The 12,551-nt window shown below is 38.2% G+C and overlaps 1 protein-coding gene across 1 annotated transcript in view; it reads left to right on the top strand.

Annotated features, from left to right (window-relative positions):
• The first annotated feature begins 893 nt into the window (after positions 1-893).
• The window catches only part of LOC119721417 (serine/threonine-protein phosphatase 6 regulatory ankyrin repeat subunit B-like), a 71,829-nt gene continuing 60,171 nt past the window's right edge, over positions 894-12,551 (top strand). Inside the window, 3 exon segments of the mRNA XM_038191496.1 lie at positions 894-1,228; positions 1,409-1,675; positions 4,490-4,591. Of these exon segments, the coding sequence (XP_038047424.1) occupies positions 1,463-1,675; positions 4,490-4,591 (315 nt within the window). The 5' untranslated portion in view covers positions 894-1,228; positions 1,409-1,462.

Raw genomic sequence — 12,551 nt, 5'->3', positions numbered from 1 at the left:
ATTTACACTTTTTTTTGTATCTGCCGGACAGTGTATCAACATTTTTTTTAAGTGGTGGGGTTTTCATTAAATTGCGTAGAATCTGTAACTCAATACACATACTTACTACATAGGGCCCGTTCTATTTGGATAGCTACATGTACTCACTAGTGTGTGTTTAGGACTTATATTGGATTGTTGTAGGTACTTCAGTTTAAAATTAAAAAATGATGACATTCTTGTAACATCGATACATTCTGTTCGGGGTATATTCAGTGGTTTATTCAAGCTCATAATATGGAAATAGAAATCGTAAGAAAACGATCAATCTATTTTTGTTGTACAATAATCGATGATTAAATATCGAAGGTTCGATTATTTGCCAACCGATCTATGGCTCATAAAAGGGGGGAATTTTTTTTGGGGGGGGGGGGGTAAAAAGTATGAAACTTGAATATTTTAATCTTATGAATACATTACAACTGCATATCCTAGCTCTGTCATTAGTCATAACTGTACGTAGAATTAGTCAAGAAATGATTGAATTCCACTGAGTGCTTGAAAATGAAACAACTGATCGATTTTCGATAATTCATATTGATTTTGAATTGATTAATATTGTCTTTTAGATTGATAGATCAGGTTAAATCGAATAAAGCATAAACGAGCAAAGTATAGCCCTTTAAACTAAAAAACGCAAACATATTTTTTTATTTCCCTTAAGAGTTTTAATCAAATGACAAATACAAAAGTCATTTTCCCCGAGCAGTTTACATCTAAAATAATCATCATAAATTAAATTTTCGACAATCCAAAAAAACCTCTTCAACCTGTCGAAATCAACCTGTTCTAATGCCTTGGGCGATATCGCGCAGTTGAAGTTGCACGGGGGGTCATTACGACCGAATAGCCTGGAACAAACCCACTGATTTCCACATTGCATTCATTCCTATGGAAGACCACACGCGGTCTGGCATACACAATACATTACACATTGTACACACACGTAGGGGATATCGCACCAGCAGACGTCTGCTAAATCTCGTCTGGTCTGCGAAAAAGTGTCAGATTTCTCACTCGAATTTCTCCATTTCTGAATCGCTATGGGAACTCAGTAGTGCCGGGAATTGTGACATGGAAGGCGTGTCTTGAAGAAATTGCCATTTTCAACGAAATTCTGAGGAGAATAGACCCAAATATGGATTGATTATTGAAGCCTCGTGTGTGACTGGAAACTTTTTTCGACTTCGTAAGTAGGCCTAGTTCACGAAGTTCATTCGCGTTATACACTGTCGGTGTTTTTTTTGTTTACAACCGAAGTTTGTCTCGAAATAGACTCAGAAACAACGTCGTTGTGTTACTTTTTCTCCGTTCATGTGGTTTGACAGCCCTATGAATATGCTGTATTGAATCTCGTTTTGTCTTCTAGTGGCAGGGCTACAGGATTCAGCATCAAACTGCGTCGCATTGGACGGGTTTCGCGATGTCTGATTCGGCGTCCATTGCCGGTTCTTCCGTGGCCAGCAGCACGTCTTCGGGACCCGTGCCCCCCGGCAGCGCCGGCGGAGCAATCCAGCAGGGACTCGGTACCAATGGACGGCTGTTGATGCTCGGCTTACGAGGGGAATGGGGAACTGTGGAGGCCCTTTTACGAAATGCAGAAAAGGGGGACCCGGAGATCAACAGACAAGAAGAGGTGAGCTAAATTTATGTTTTCAAATTTTGGAAAGATTTCCATGTATACGAAGTTCACTAGTTTTCCTCTGTATTGACTAACAAGCCCCCAGATAGCAATTTCATGTCATCAAAGTCAATTTGAGCAGTGAGAAAATACAAGCATTTTCTTAGAAAACACTTAGAATTTTTCAGTCCAATCTCATAGGGTTTGTACACAGGGTGTTGAGTGAACTTCGTATATGGAAATCTTTCCGTTTTTTCTTCAACAGAACAATTGAGATACAGTGAAATTTTGATATGTCAAACTCTGATAACTCAAAACAACTGTTAAGTCAAACAAAGAATCCATTCCCTTCGTAATTCAATTTAGTAGTATAACAAGACAACCCTGCTTAACTCATATTCATAACTCTGCTCAAGTCAAATTTTGAACCTGTTCCCTTGAGGTTTGACTTTTAAACGAGATTTCACTTTAAAATGGTATGACTGAGAACATTTTAACATTCACCAATTCAAATATAATTGATCGCAATTTTCACTGTGAATAAAATACCTGTATGAACATTCTACATTTGTTTTTTCAAAGTTACATAGGCCTATCTTGTCATATTTTCTGCATTGATTTTGAACTGAAACTTTTGAATCCTAAAAATATCGATTAAAACGCTAACATCCTAACCATTACTTTGGGATCAAGAATTGAGTACTACAGAGTATAAAGTATTTCATACCACAGTTTACTCTTTGTAGCTTTAGGTGCGGTTAGGGTTAATAATTTGTTATCAAGTAGCCATAGTGATGTACAACATAAATCTTGACAGAATCCGACAATTCAAGGTTCAATGCAAACATGTATGGTCAAATTTGCAAAAGGGGCTTATCATAAGTTATTGAGCGCAAACCGACTGAACTGAAACGGAATTCCATGCATTTTTGCATTTGACTTTCACTGAAAGCCAACACTGCAACATACTGTACAGGACTTCATTGTGATTTTTCTGGGGCACAAGTTTGTGTTGTCAAACGTTAAAATTAGCACCTCAACCCAACAAGTACTTTATTTGTGCCATTTTTTTTATTTATAAATTCTGATGGTCCTCTATGCACGAGGAGATTTCAATACCCTTTGATTATCTGATTGCCATAGCAACCTAACAATGAAAAATCACAAACCGCATTGTGCGGCCTTTTTTTTTTTGGAGAGCTCTGAAGAGGAAACGGCCTGAATAGATGCAGGTGGATTCTCCACGGATTACTGATTCCCTGCAGCTGGATCCGTGACTGACGAGATAAACCTGAATAGTCTCATCAAAGCCAGTATTGGCGCATGAAACCCATCCTCGCAACGTGGGGGTATTTTCAAGTGGGACTATGAAGGACAGGCTTAAAATACTCAGATGATAAAATGTTTGGCGTGTTAGTCACACTTGGGTACTTTCTTAATTTTTTTAAATGCCCACAAAATTTTACCTAGTTCTACTCTGTATAGTCTACATTGTTTGACTAGTACTTTAAAACTGTAGTGTAGTTAGACTTACAATGTACAAAAAGTTTGCATAAAATGTAAACATCTAGATCAATTATGTGTAACCTTCGGGTTCTAATGGCTATTACAAAGAATGTAAAAGGAAAAATCGAGTACAAGTATGTATGTATGACCCTTGCCTAAGTACCATTCATTTCCTGACTCAAAAAATTGAATTGATAAAATAAGGGATTTTAGAATGCCGGGAAAATCAGTGTAGATCATGGAAATATCTTTACCACTGACCGCAGTATCATAAATTATACTGTTTGTTCCCCAAAATACTGAAAAACAAAAAACGTCCTTGCCCCTTTGTATTTGTTTTCTCAGATCTGCCGTTCTTGTGCTATTTCCCAGTTTCAAACCCAAAAAATAGATTCCCTTTCTCAATTGCTATTTTTTTTCTACTCATATGCAATCACTTTTGAATGAGACATCTACCAAAAAATTCACTTTTTACTGAATCATACTTTACAAAGTTCGAATTACTTTTAATTGCAAGCTGAAAACTCAGTTCTCATGGGGACGGCTGGTTCCTGCCCCCAAATCAATATCGATAATGTTGATAGGGAACCAGTTTACTCGCCAGGCCAAAGTGTTTCAGCCAAAAATAAAAACTTTTTATCCCAGAGGGTTGCAGATGCCTAAAACGTAAAAAAAAATTTAAAAAAATTGTGGAGGGATTGAAATAAAACATGTTTACCAGTTGAAAAATAAAGAGAAAAAACATTATGGGTGTGGGGAGAGCAAATCCTAACCTCAACTTTGTCATAATCAATCACCCCATTTTGGTGGATTTTGGGGGACTCAGTCCTGAAGGCCTTAACTAAATCAGGGGTGTGAAATCTCAGCTTTAAAACTGATTTCAGCTTTTTTTGTTTTGGATTTCAGCTTTTTTTTCCTCACTTGTTGTGTACAAAAGTATAGGAGCTTTCCAAAGTTCAGCTTTTTTACACCTTTTTCAGCTGTTTTCAGCTATTTTTATGAGTGGTCACTCACACCCCTGTAAATATTGATGGCGTATGATCGACTTGGGCCTGGAGGCCTAAAGCAAAGCAGTGTGATTGATGGAGTTTGGCGGACTTGGTCCAGTACTTCCCTCTAATCATGATGGTGCTCTCGTGACAAGTGGATTGGAAGGGAGGGGCTGACAAAAGAAAGTGAAGAATACTGACCAGTTTCAATTCGTCTTTAATCCGATCATCGAAAACTTGTGGAGTGTTGGCACTTGTGCAACCACCTGACAGATTCACAGATTTATTTCTAAGAAATTCTATTCATCAAGTAATTATATTTTGTTTCCCCCAGGAAACCGGAGTTACTCCGTTTATGCTTGCTGTCAAGGACAACAAAATTGTTGTAGCAGAAAGATTAATTGAGCTCGGAGCACACATCAATGCTAAATCTAAGGTAAGATTCCTTTTAAAAAAAAGTCTGTTTGTTCTAAACTTCAAATTGGACCAAAACTTGGTAAATCTTCTACTTTCCTTTTTTGTTGATTCTTGTATTTTTGGTTTAATAATCGTTTAAAGCGCCAAGAACAATTATGTACAGGCCTACATTTATCATTCATGTACCGGTATCAGATTATTTACAATGTAGGTCCTCAGGGCCCATTGACTGTAATCTGGCCAAATTACAGTTTTTATCTTCTCAAAAAAAAAAAGAAAAAAAAAGATCACAATGATCCGATCGTGCCTGGAATCCAAAGGCCGATCAAGTAGCCTGCTAAAAAAAATATCATTATTTGGTTACTGTTCCGACAAAAATCAATACACTACAGGTAAAGTAGGCGTCTGCGAATTGTTACTGTGGTTTCATGGCAAAGTATTTAATTAAAACCCCACCAGTCGCACATTTCTGTTGAGATTCGCTACTTGAAGTCGCTAGGCCGGCCATCTGCTCTAAGTAAAGTCTGGGCATCCGTCGCTAGGGAGGGCTTAGCAACGCGTTGCATAATATCAATACTATTGGAACACGTAGATCACCGTCAGATCAACAGCAGGCATTGATTTTGTGTGTATTTAAAGCGGTGTTTAATTACATCATATATTGCCTGCAAGCTGTTGACACTGCGGTTGTTGTGGTGTCGGATGAATAAATGATGACCAAGTGTCTGTGACGAGGCCAGAATTTTGTAATTAAAAGTAAATTAGGCTAGATACTTGTACGTAATTAAACTTGGAAGTCACATGACTGTAGGCCTGCTACCGTGAAAATGAGCTTTGCTGAAAGTTGTGACAGTCCTGCATTTGATCAATATAAATGTACAGTGTGAGCTGTGTTGACTTGACTAGAAGGAAAATTAACAGTATGTTGTTTTACCGGTACTTATTAGAAAGGGAATTAACAATATCTTGTTTTTAAACAAATTTGTTGGAGACAGACAGGGATGTCAATATTTTGAATGAGCGTCTATTAAAAAGAATAACACTAGTCACAGCAGTCAATCTAATGACAAGCAGAAACTTTGCTACTGAGCACCATTGCCGCAGGCACATTTTTTTGTTTTTGGAATCCAGTTACGAGACGCCAAAAAAGTGTGTGAATGTTGTTTTTTTCTCCATTAACAAAATGTGTATTGCCACAGAGATTCCATACACGTGTACATACATGTAGGTTAGTTGTTGTACATGTACAGTATACCCTACTTAAAAAACTTGTGAGCAATTTTATCACTGGCATGTCACACAAGATGACAAATTTTGTAAGTTTACATTTTGGCGCGGATGTGCAGTTGCCCCCCCCCCCCCCCCCCCCCCCCCCCCCCCCGGCATCAAAATGTGCCGCTGAGTCAAACACACACTTTACATCACACAGGTTTTTATTAACAATTTTTCCAGAGCCGTGAATTACAATGTAGAAAGAAAAAGGTGATTGACCGTTGGCAGTGCCAACAACTGATGGCGGAACGATTGGCCGATCGTTCAGCACAATTGACCAATGGCATACATGTAGCAAACAATTGATTCTCAGATCGCACCCATACTTCGGCGCTACAACCCAAAGTTTCTTCAGAAATTAAAAGCGTGCTGTGTGCCATCAGTGGCATTTCTGGGAATAATTAGTGGCTCCGTCGCCATCATTTTAAATGTGGTGTGATTAGCCTCCTCAGAAAACTAATTACCCCGGTAGCCTGTTATTGGTTGAATGCACTTTAGGTTGTTGAACCTAGACTGTGATTGTGAAATGAAGACATTGGTTAATGGTAAACAATTATTGTACCTTTTTATTATTGTATAGGGTTTATAAGTAGTTACTTTTATTGCTCACTGTCATTCAGTTGCACACCGTTATTAGAATTCATAATTGATCTTCATATACTGTACACGTACATCATGCATGTATAACTGTGCATCATGCATCCGACGGATTTAAGTGTTTTGAAACTACATACGGTACTTGAGTGTCTAACCTTCTGTACGTACATGTTGTCGATATGGTGTAGCAATGGTAAGTTAGAATTATTAATGTTAAATTTAAAACTAAATGAATCTCTTCAAAAGCATGCATGGCACACACTATTCTTTTCACTCCATCAAAAAAATTAAGAGCTTACATTGTACATTGTAGTTTTCAGAGCAAGAAAAAGGGGATGGTCCCAAACAATCAATTTGGAGAGTTTGGAGTTTCAATATTGCATTATTGATGCAAGGATGTTCTGCCCAGGTGCAGGTCAGCACGGGTTATTTTCGGTTAAAATGTTTAATAATGGGTAAGTGTCTGGCACCATGGAGGAAGCAATAGCACACACTGAGCAACCTTGGCTGTAACACCTGTGTTACTTAATACTTAATGGGATTCAACCTGTGTGATCGAAAATGTGTGAAAACCTTTTTGGCATTCTTGGGTGCAGATGTAATAAAATTACATGCTGTTAAGGATCCAACACAGAATGTTCCCTGTACAGAGCTATCCATGCACTGTGTATGGTGTCTTCTGTGATGTGGTCCATGGCTTCTTGCACCTGGGTGGAAATTGCCTAGTGTGCCATTCGTGGTCCCCCCCCCCCCCTTACCAAACCCACATGGACTGTTTTAAACCGAACAATTTTGTTGTGTAAATACATTGATTAACAAATTTGGGGTCTTTAAAAGTAACAATAATTAAAATGTCAATTTCAGACAGTTTTGGGGTGGTTTTTTTTTTGGGGGGGGGGGGCACCTGCATACATTTCAATTTATCAATCCGTATTTAATAAAATTGCGTGTCTGCAATTTTAACAAGTCTGCGTTCCATGCGCACGCTCTGGGTAACTCTGTGGAGCCCCTCAGGTCATCATAAATGAACATTTGCAGTACGTTTGGTGTTATGGATCAGTAAACTTTCACAGTTAAATACCATTGTATAACAATACAGTTTGCGTTTGTCTGGAAAACTCAGCAGAAGCTTTTGTAAGCAAACTGTAAGAAAGTAAAGTGAGAAAAAGCAAACTTAAGTTCCTTTTGATGCTGTCAGCCTACTATGTTAGAATCAATACAGATTCGTATTAAAGTGTAACCGCATCCCATTGAACACGGGTAGGCAAGGCATACCGCATACATGAACACTTGTACTGGTGTGTACACGGGTTGACAATAGATCTATGTTGATTTTTCTACCCTGACAGAGCCTCTCAAGTTTGGTCCTAATTAGGGGTAGATGTTACCTGGTTAGAGGTCCAGCACCTGATTTCACGAAACGCTGCGATGCGTCGCAACTCGAGTTACGACGTGTAACACGTCGCAACTCGCGACAAGTCGTATGATCCATTTCACGAATTTTAGCCTGGAATATTGCAGTTGAAATTTCAAAGTACATGTAGCTATACAGTCCACTGAGAGCTTGATTTTCTTTAAAATTGCATCACGCAACCACCATTTTGTTTTACGTTTTAAAAAATTTCGAGAGGAGATCTGACGACTCTTTGTTGAATATCAGACGACTATTTACTGTACGCTGACTAAATACCGGTACCGGTACCTTAAACAGTCATCGAGTTGTGCTATCTACGACGCGTTGCACTTATGACGTGTTTTGTGAAATGGATCGCAGGACGCGTCGCAGCTGCAACGCATTGTAGAGATACGACGCGTCGCAGCGCTGCGATGCATCGTAAGTTACGATGTTTGTATAAAAAAGGGTTCCTAAATCTTTGTGTTGGAACCGGGTCTGACCATGGAGAAATTCCTCCATGGTCTGACACAGAGATTTTGGAAAGTGGAAGTCCCTTTTGAATCAGGTTTTTGCAAAACCACAAGCATGATACACGTATACACACGTGTACCGGTACATGTACATGTACTATATTGTTTGCAACTTTGCACTTGCTGAAGCACCACAGCAGATCTACAATGGCTGATTCCACGTGTGTGTCAATAAAGTCATTCAACTGCAGTCGAGTGGTTTCCATTAATACCGGTACTCGTGCCTCACTGTGGTTGTCATGGAGACACTGTGTGCTACTGGTCAGCAAAGTTTCCAAAAGACAAGTATTTGTATTGAATCAGCAAATGTGTATTGAAAGTTTGGTCGCTGCTCGTTGGCGCTCAGACATAAACATACAGGGTTTTCTATTTTTCCCGTATATGTAAATGTAGACATTACATGGATTTCCATACTACAAAAGCACCCAGTTTTTAAAGGATAGTTGTGTGGATGTTTATATCCTACCGGTACTTTTAAATGTTCTTTCCGATTAGCATCATTTCGTTCAAAATGAATTTTGTAGCGCAATGGGGCGTATTCCAGGACGCAGTGTCCTTTAAGCACAGAGTAAGTTCCAAATTTCCATTTTAGTTTTACAGTCACTCATACTTAAAGAGCTCTACTACATGTAGTTTACTTTAAAGTTTTCGAAAGCCCCTGCCTTTAAAGCGAAGCCCTCAACTTTTCAAGTAACCCCCATGTATATTTACACTGTTCTCTTGGGCACTTTACTGTACACACTTTATTTTTTCAGTGGGTGTCATGCCAAATTCCACCAGACAAACTCCCTGACATAGATCCGATTGCCTTATGTCAACCGCCTTTTGTTAAAAGGTAAACTTTGTAAACTTGTTCAATTGTAGGGACTCCAGTGTGCATAATTGTCAGTGTTTACAGTGACTAATGAAAAGAAATACTATAGGGCCTAACGTGTGCATTAAAGGGGCTAGCAACTTCTGTTTTTACTAAGCAAATGTTTGTTGTTCTAAGAAACAAATTAGTTTGTGTGCTAAGCAGAGCAGGCTAGTAAAGTCATTTAGTTACTTTTATAATACACGTGAAATATATCACATGATTTAATTAAAGGGAATGTATAACATTCGCTTTTGCTGCAATTTTCAGAAATAAATGGTTTTGGAAGATTTTAGCAAATGTTGCTACCGGTATAAACTGACTTGTTTCAAGTTTTGGGCCTGTAGAATATAGTTGTAGATGCTGGGGAAAAAAAACAAGAAAACCAATCATGTTCTTGAAGTCTGGTTCCCGGACCCAACTTAAGATGAAGTGGAGCAATTTATAGACTTTGGAAATTGTAACGTTAGAGAATAAGTCTAGCAGGCTTGTACCCCTGTGTTTGAAAAAAAAAAGTTTTCTCCAAAGCGAGTCGGCCAACCAGCATTGAAAAAAATACCTTTTTCTTGAAAACGTCAGCACACCACCAGAGCCACAATTTTACAGGATGCTTAAGACTGTAATTCCCTACCATCCAGTAAGGTATTACGTGAATATTTGATCATTTCAGGTTTTTTTTTTATGTTTGCAAATGTTGTATCTTCCCTTTAATATACCGGTACCATGATCATCCATATTTCAAATCACTAAATATACATGCAGAACTTTCAGATTTCCAGGGAAGATCGTAGCACCATTGTGGCATGCTACATAAGGCCAGTGGTCACAATGCTGCATGTTCGGGGTTTGATTCTTGGAAAATTTACATCTTTTTTCTTTTTCCCCAATAAATGAATTTTCTTTCCTAAATTGTGGGTTTTTTCGTTTTGTTAATCAAATCACTACCGATCAATGAAACAAATTTCACCATTTTTGCTGATTATGGACTCTGGTGGATTTCTTTTAAGGGAAATTAAGTTCATGAAAATGTGTCACTTTAATTACCAACTGACGCATGCATACACAGTATGGTCATAGACTATACTGCGTTGCAGAAAATAATAATTGCTTCCGATCGATGAAACAAATTTCACCATTTTTGCTGATTATTGACTCTGGAGGATTGAATTGGTAGGAAACGTGTGATTTCTGGTATTAATTTAGAATAATTGTTTTGCAGCACGATACACTGTAGCACCAGTACCATAGGAGACCAACTTGGCATTTTGAACAGTGTGATCTTTTCTGGTTCAGGTGACCATCTCTTCTCAGAAACACTCACAAAGGCACAACTCACAAAAGAGATGCATCTATAGAGCTTAGGCCAAAAAAATTAGTTCTGCTTCTGATTACAATGGTAGAAAATTCTTCTTTTTTTTGCCAATTTTTTTGTGTACGATCATATGGAGATGTCTGCCTGTTATAGTCAAGGGTAAAAGGTAGAAACTGATGGTTTTGGGTGTTTTGTTTTTCTCATTTTTCTAAAAAATAGGGTAGGGGCTGTCAGAATAGGGTACGGTAGGTAGGGAAACCAGAAGCAAAACTATTATATTTTTTGGCCATACACAGAACTCATTCTCACTGATCTGCACCATGCAAACCTTTGGTACATTTTTTTGTTATTACAATACATGCACACAGATCTAAACGGGGCTCAATTCTGTAGCCTGGGATAATCTCCTTGTAAACATGTATTCATTTTTATTTTGTAAATCCAGTTAACCACAGTTGACTGGCGCATTAGCCGATTTTCCGTGGGTAACTTGCCCTGGGCCAAATTTTAAAGAGCTGTCAAGTAGAAAACCATGCTCAGCAAGTACCGGTAGCAGCGAACCAGTCATGAGCCATAAGCATTGCATGATTTTTCAGCTGGTATCCTGTCTTTGCTAAGCCAAATTTGATTTGTGCTTAGCACACTTCTATGCTTGGCAGCAGCTCGTTGGAATACAGTAGCCCCTGCCTGGAGACCTTGTCTACAGTCTGATCACTGGTGAAGAAGTGACCACTTTCAAGCCTTTTGATTACAGACTTTGGAAAGCGTTGGTCCACTTGACTTGCCACAGTTGATCTCTCAAGACGCTTTTTGTTGTCAGGCTCTTCACCTGTTTGCTACTCACAGTCACAGGTTCCCTGTATTCAGATCATGCGCTCATTGAATAGGGTCAGTCATGGGCTTTAGATAGGATTAGCCTGGTTATCTGGAAAGAGAAACCATTGAAACGCTAAGCTTGATGATGTCATAACGACCACATTGATTTTCCTGTTATGAAGTAGCAGTGTTTACGCGTTGACATTCCATTCATTCTGTTGTATGCATTAATGTCGTTTGTTTAACTTTGACAAGTGGACACCTAATGGTTATCTTAAAGAACAGTTTGTTTTTTTAAACTAAAAAGTCTGACAAGGAATCAAGGACGCTATTTTTTGCTGTAGTTGTTTCCATAGTTCTGTGCACAGGTATACAAAGTATACAAACTATTTTACAGAGTACAGTCGAACCCTGATAAGAAGAGTACTGTTAATACAAGATACTGCTTATAACAAGCAAAACTTTAGGTCCCAAGTCTTTGTTGTTTTTGTTTTCCTTTGTTTTCCAATACTGTTACAAGGTTCATGTACCTGTTATAACAAGGTAATTTGTAAAGGCCCAAGGACCTTGCTATAAAGGTGTTCGACTGTATAAAAAATATGAAACATTCTACTTTCAGCAAGCATGAGATTTGTCAGACTTTTGTCTGAATTCAGACTTTTTAAACCTGAGAGAAAGACATCTGTATAGAAAAAGATGTGTCTTTCAGACCTTTCATTCATTTTTCAGACTTTTAAAAAAAAATTGATAATCTCATCCCTGTTTCAGTTGTGTTAGAGTGGACAATAGTGTTTAACAGTTGACCTTGAAATTTAGCCTTCCTGGTGTGGTGCTCCATCAAATTTTTATGGACCATGCTTTTAAAGACAAGTTTTTCAATGATATTGATTGTAAACAGTGTTTTGAACAAAACAAGTGGGTCATTGCAGAACAAAGGGAAAGTTCAAATGGGATGCTCGATTTGAAGGTTCCAAAAAAAGTGTACATCAAGGATGATTACAGTTTAATGATAATATGAATTAATGGTGCTCAATACCGTAACCTCACTTTAAAGGGAATACTGGTATATTATAATGTACAACATTTGCTTTTGCTGTAATTTTTTAGAAATTAATGGATTTGGAGAGTTAGTATTTTATAGCAAATATTGTAAAACTGACTTGTTTGATGTTGTCGTAGATGCTGGAAAAACCAAGAAAAAAC

The sequence above is a fragment of the Patiria miniata genome, unplaced genomic scaffold, assembly GCF_015706575.1.
Source record: "Patiria miniata isolate m_02_andy unplaced genomic scaffold, ASM1570657v1 HiC_scaffold_13, whole genome shotgun sequence".
NCBI lineage: Eukaryota > Metazoa > Echinodermata > Asteroidea > Valvatida > Asterinidae > Patiria > Patiria miniata.
The sequence above is the reverse complement of the archived record's forward strand: the minus strand, read 5'-3'. Positions and strand labels throughout refer to the sequence as shown.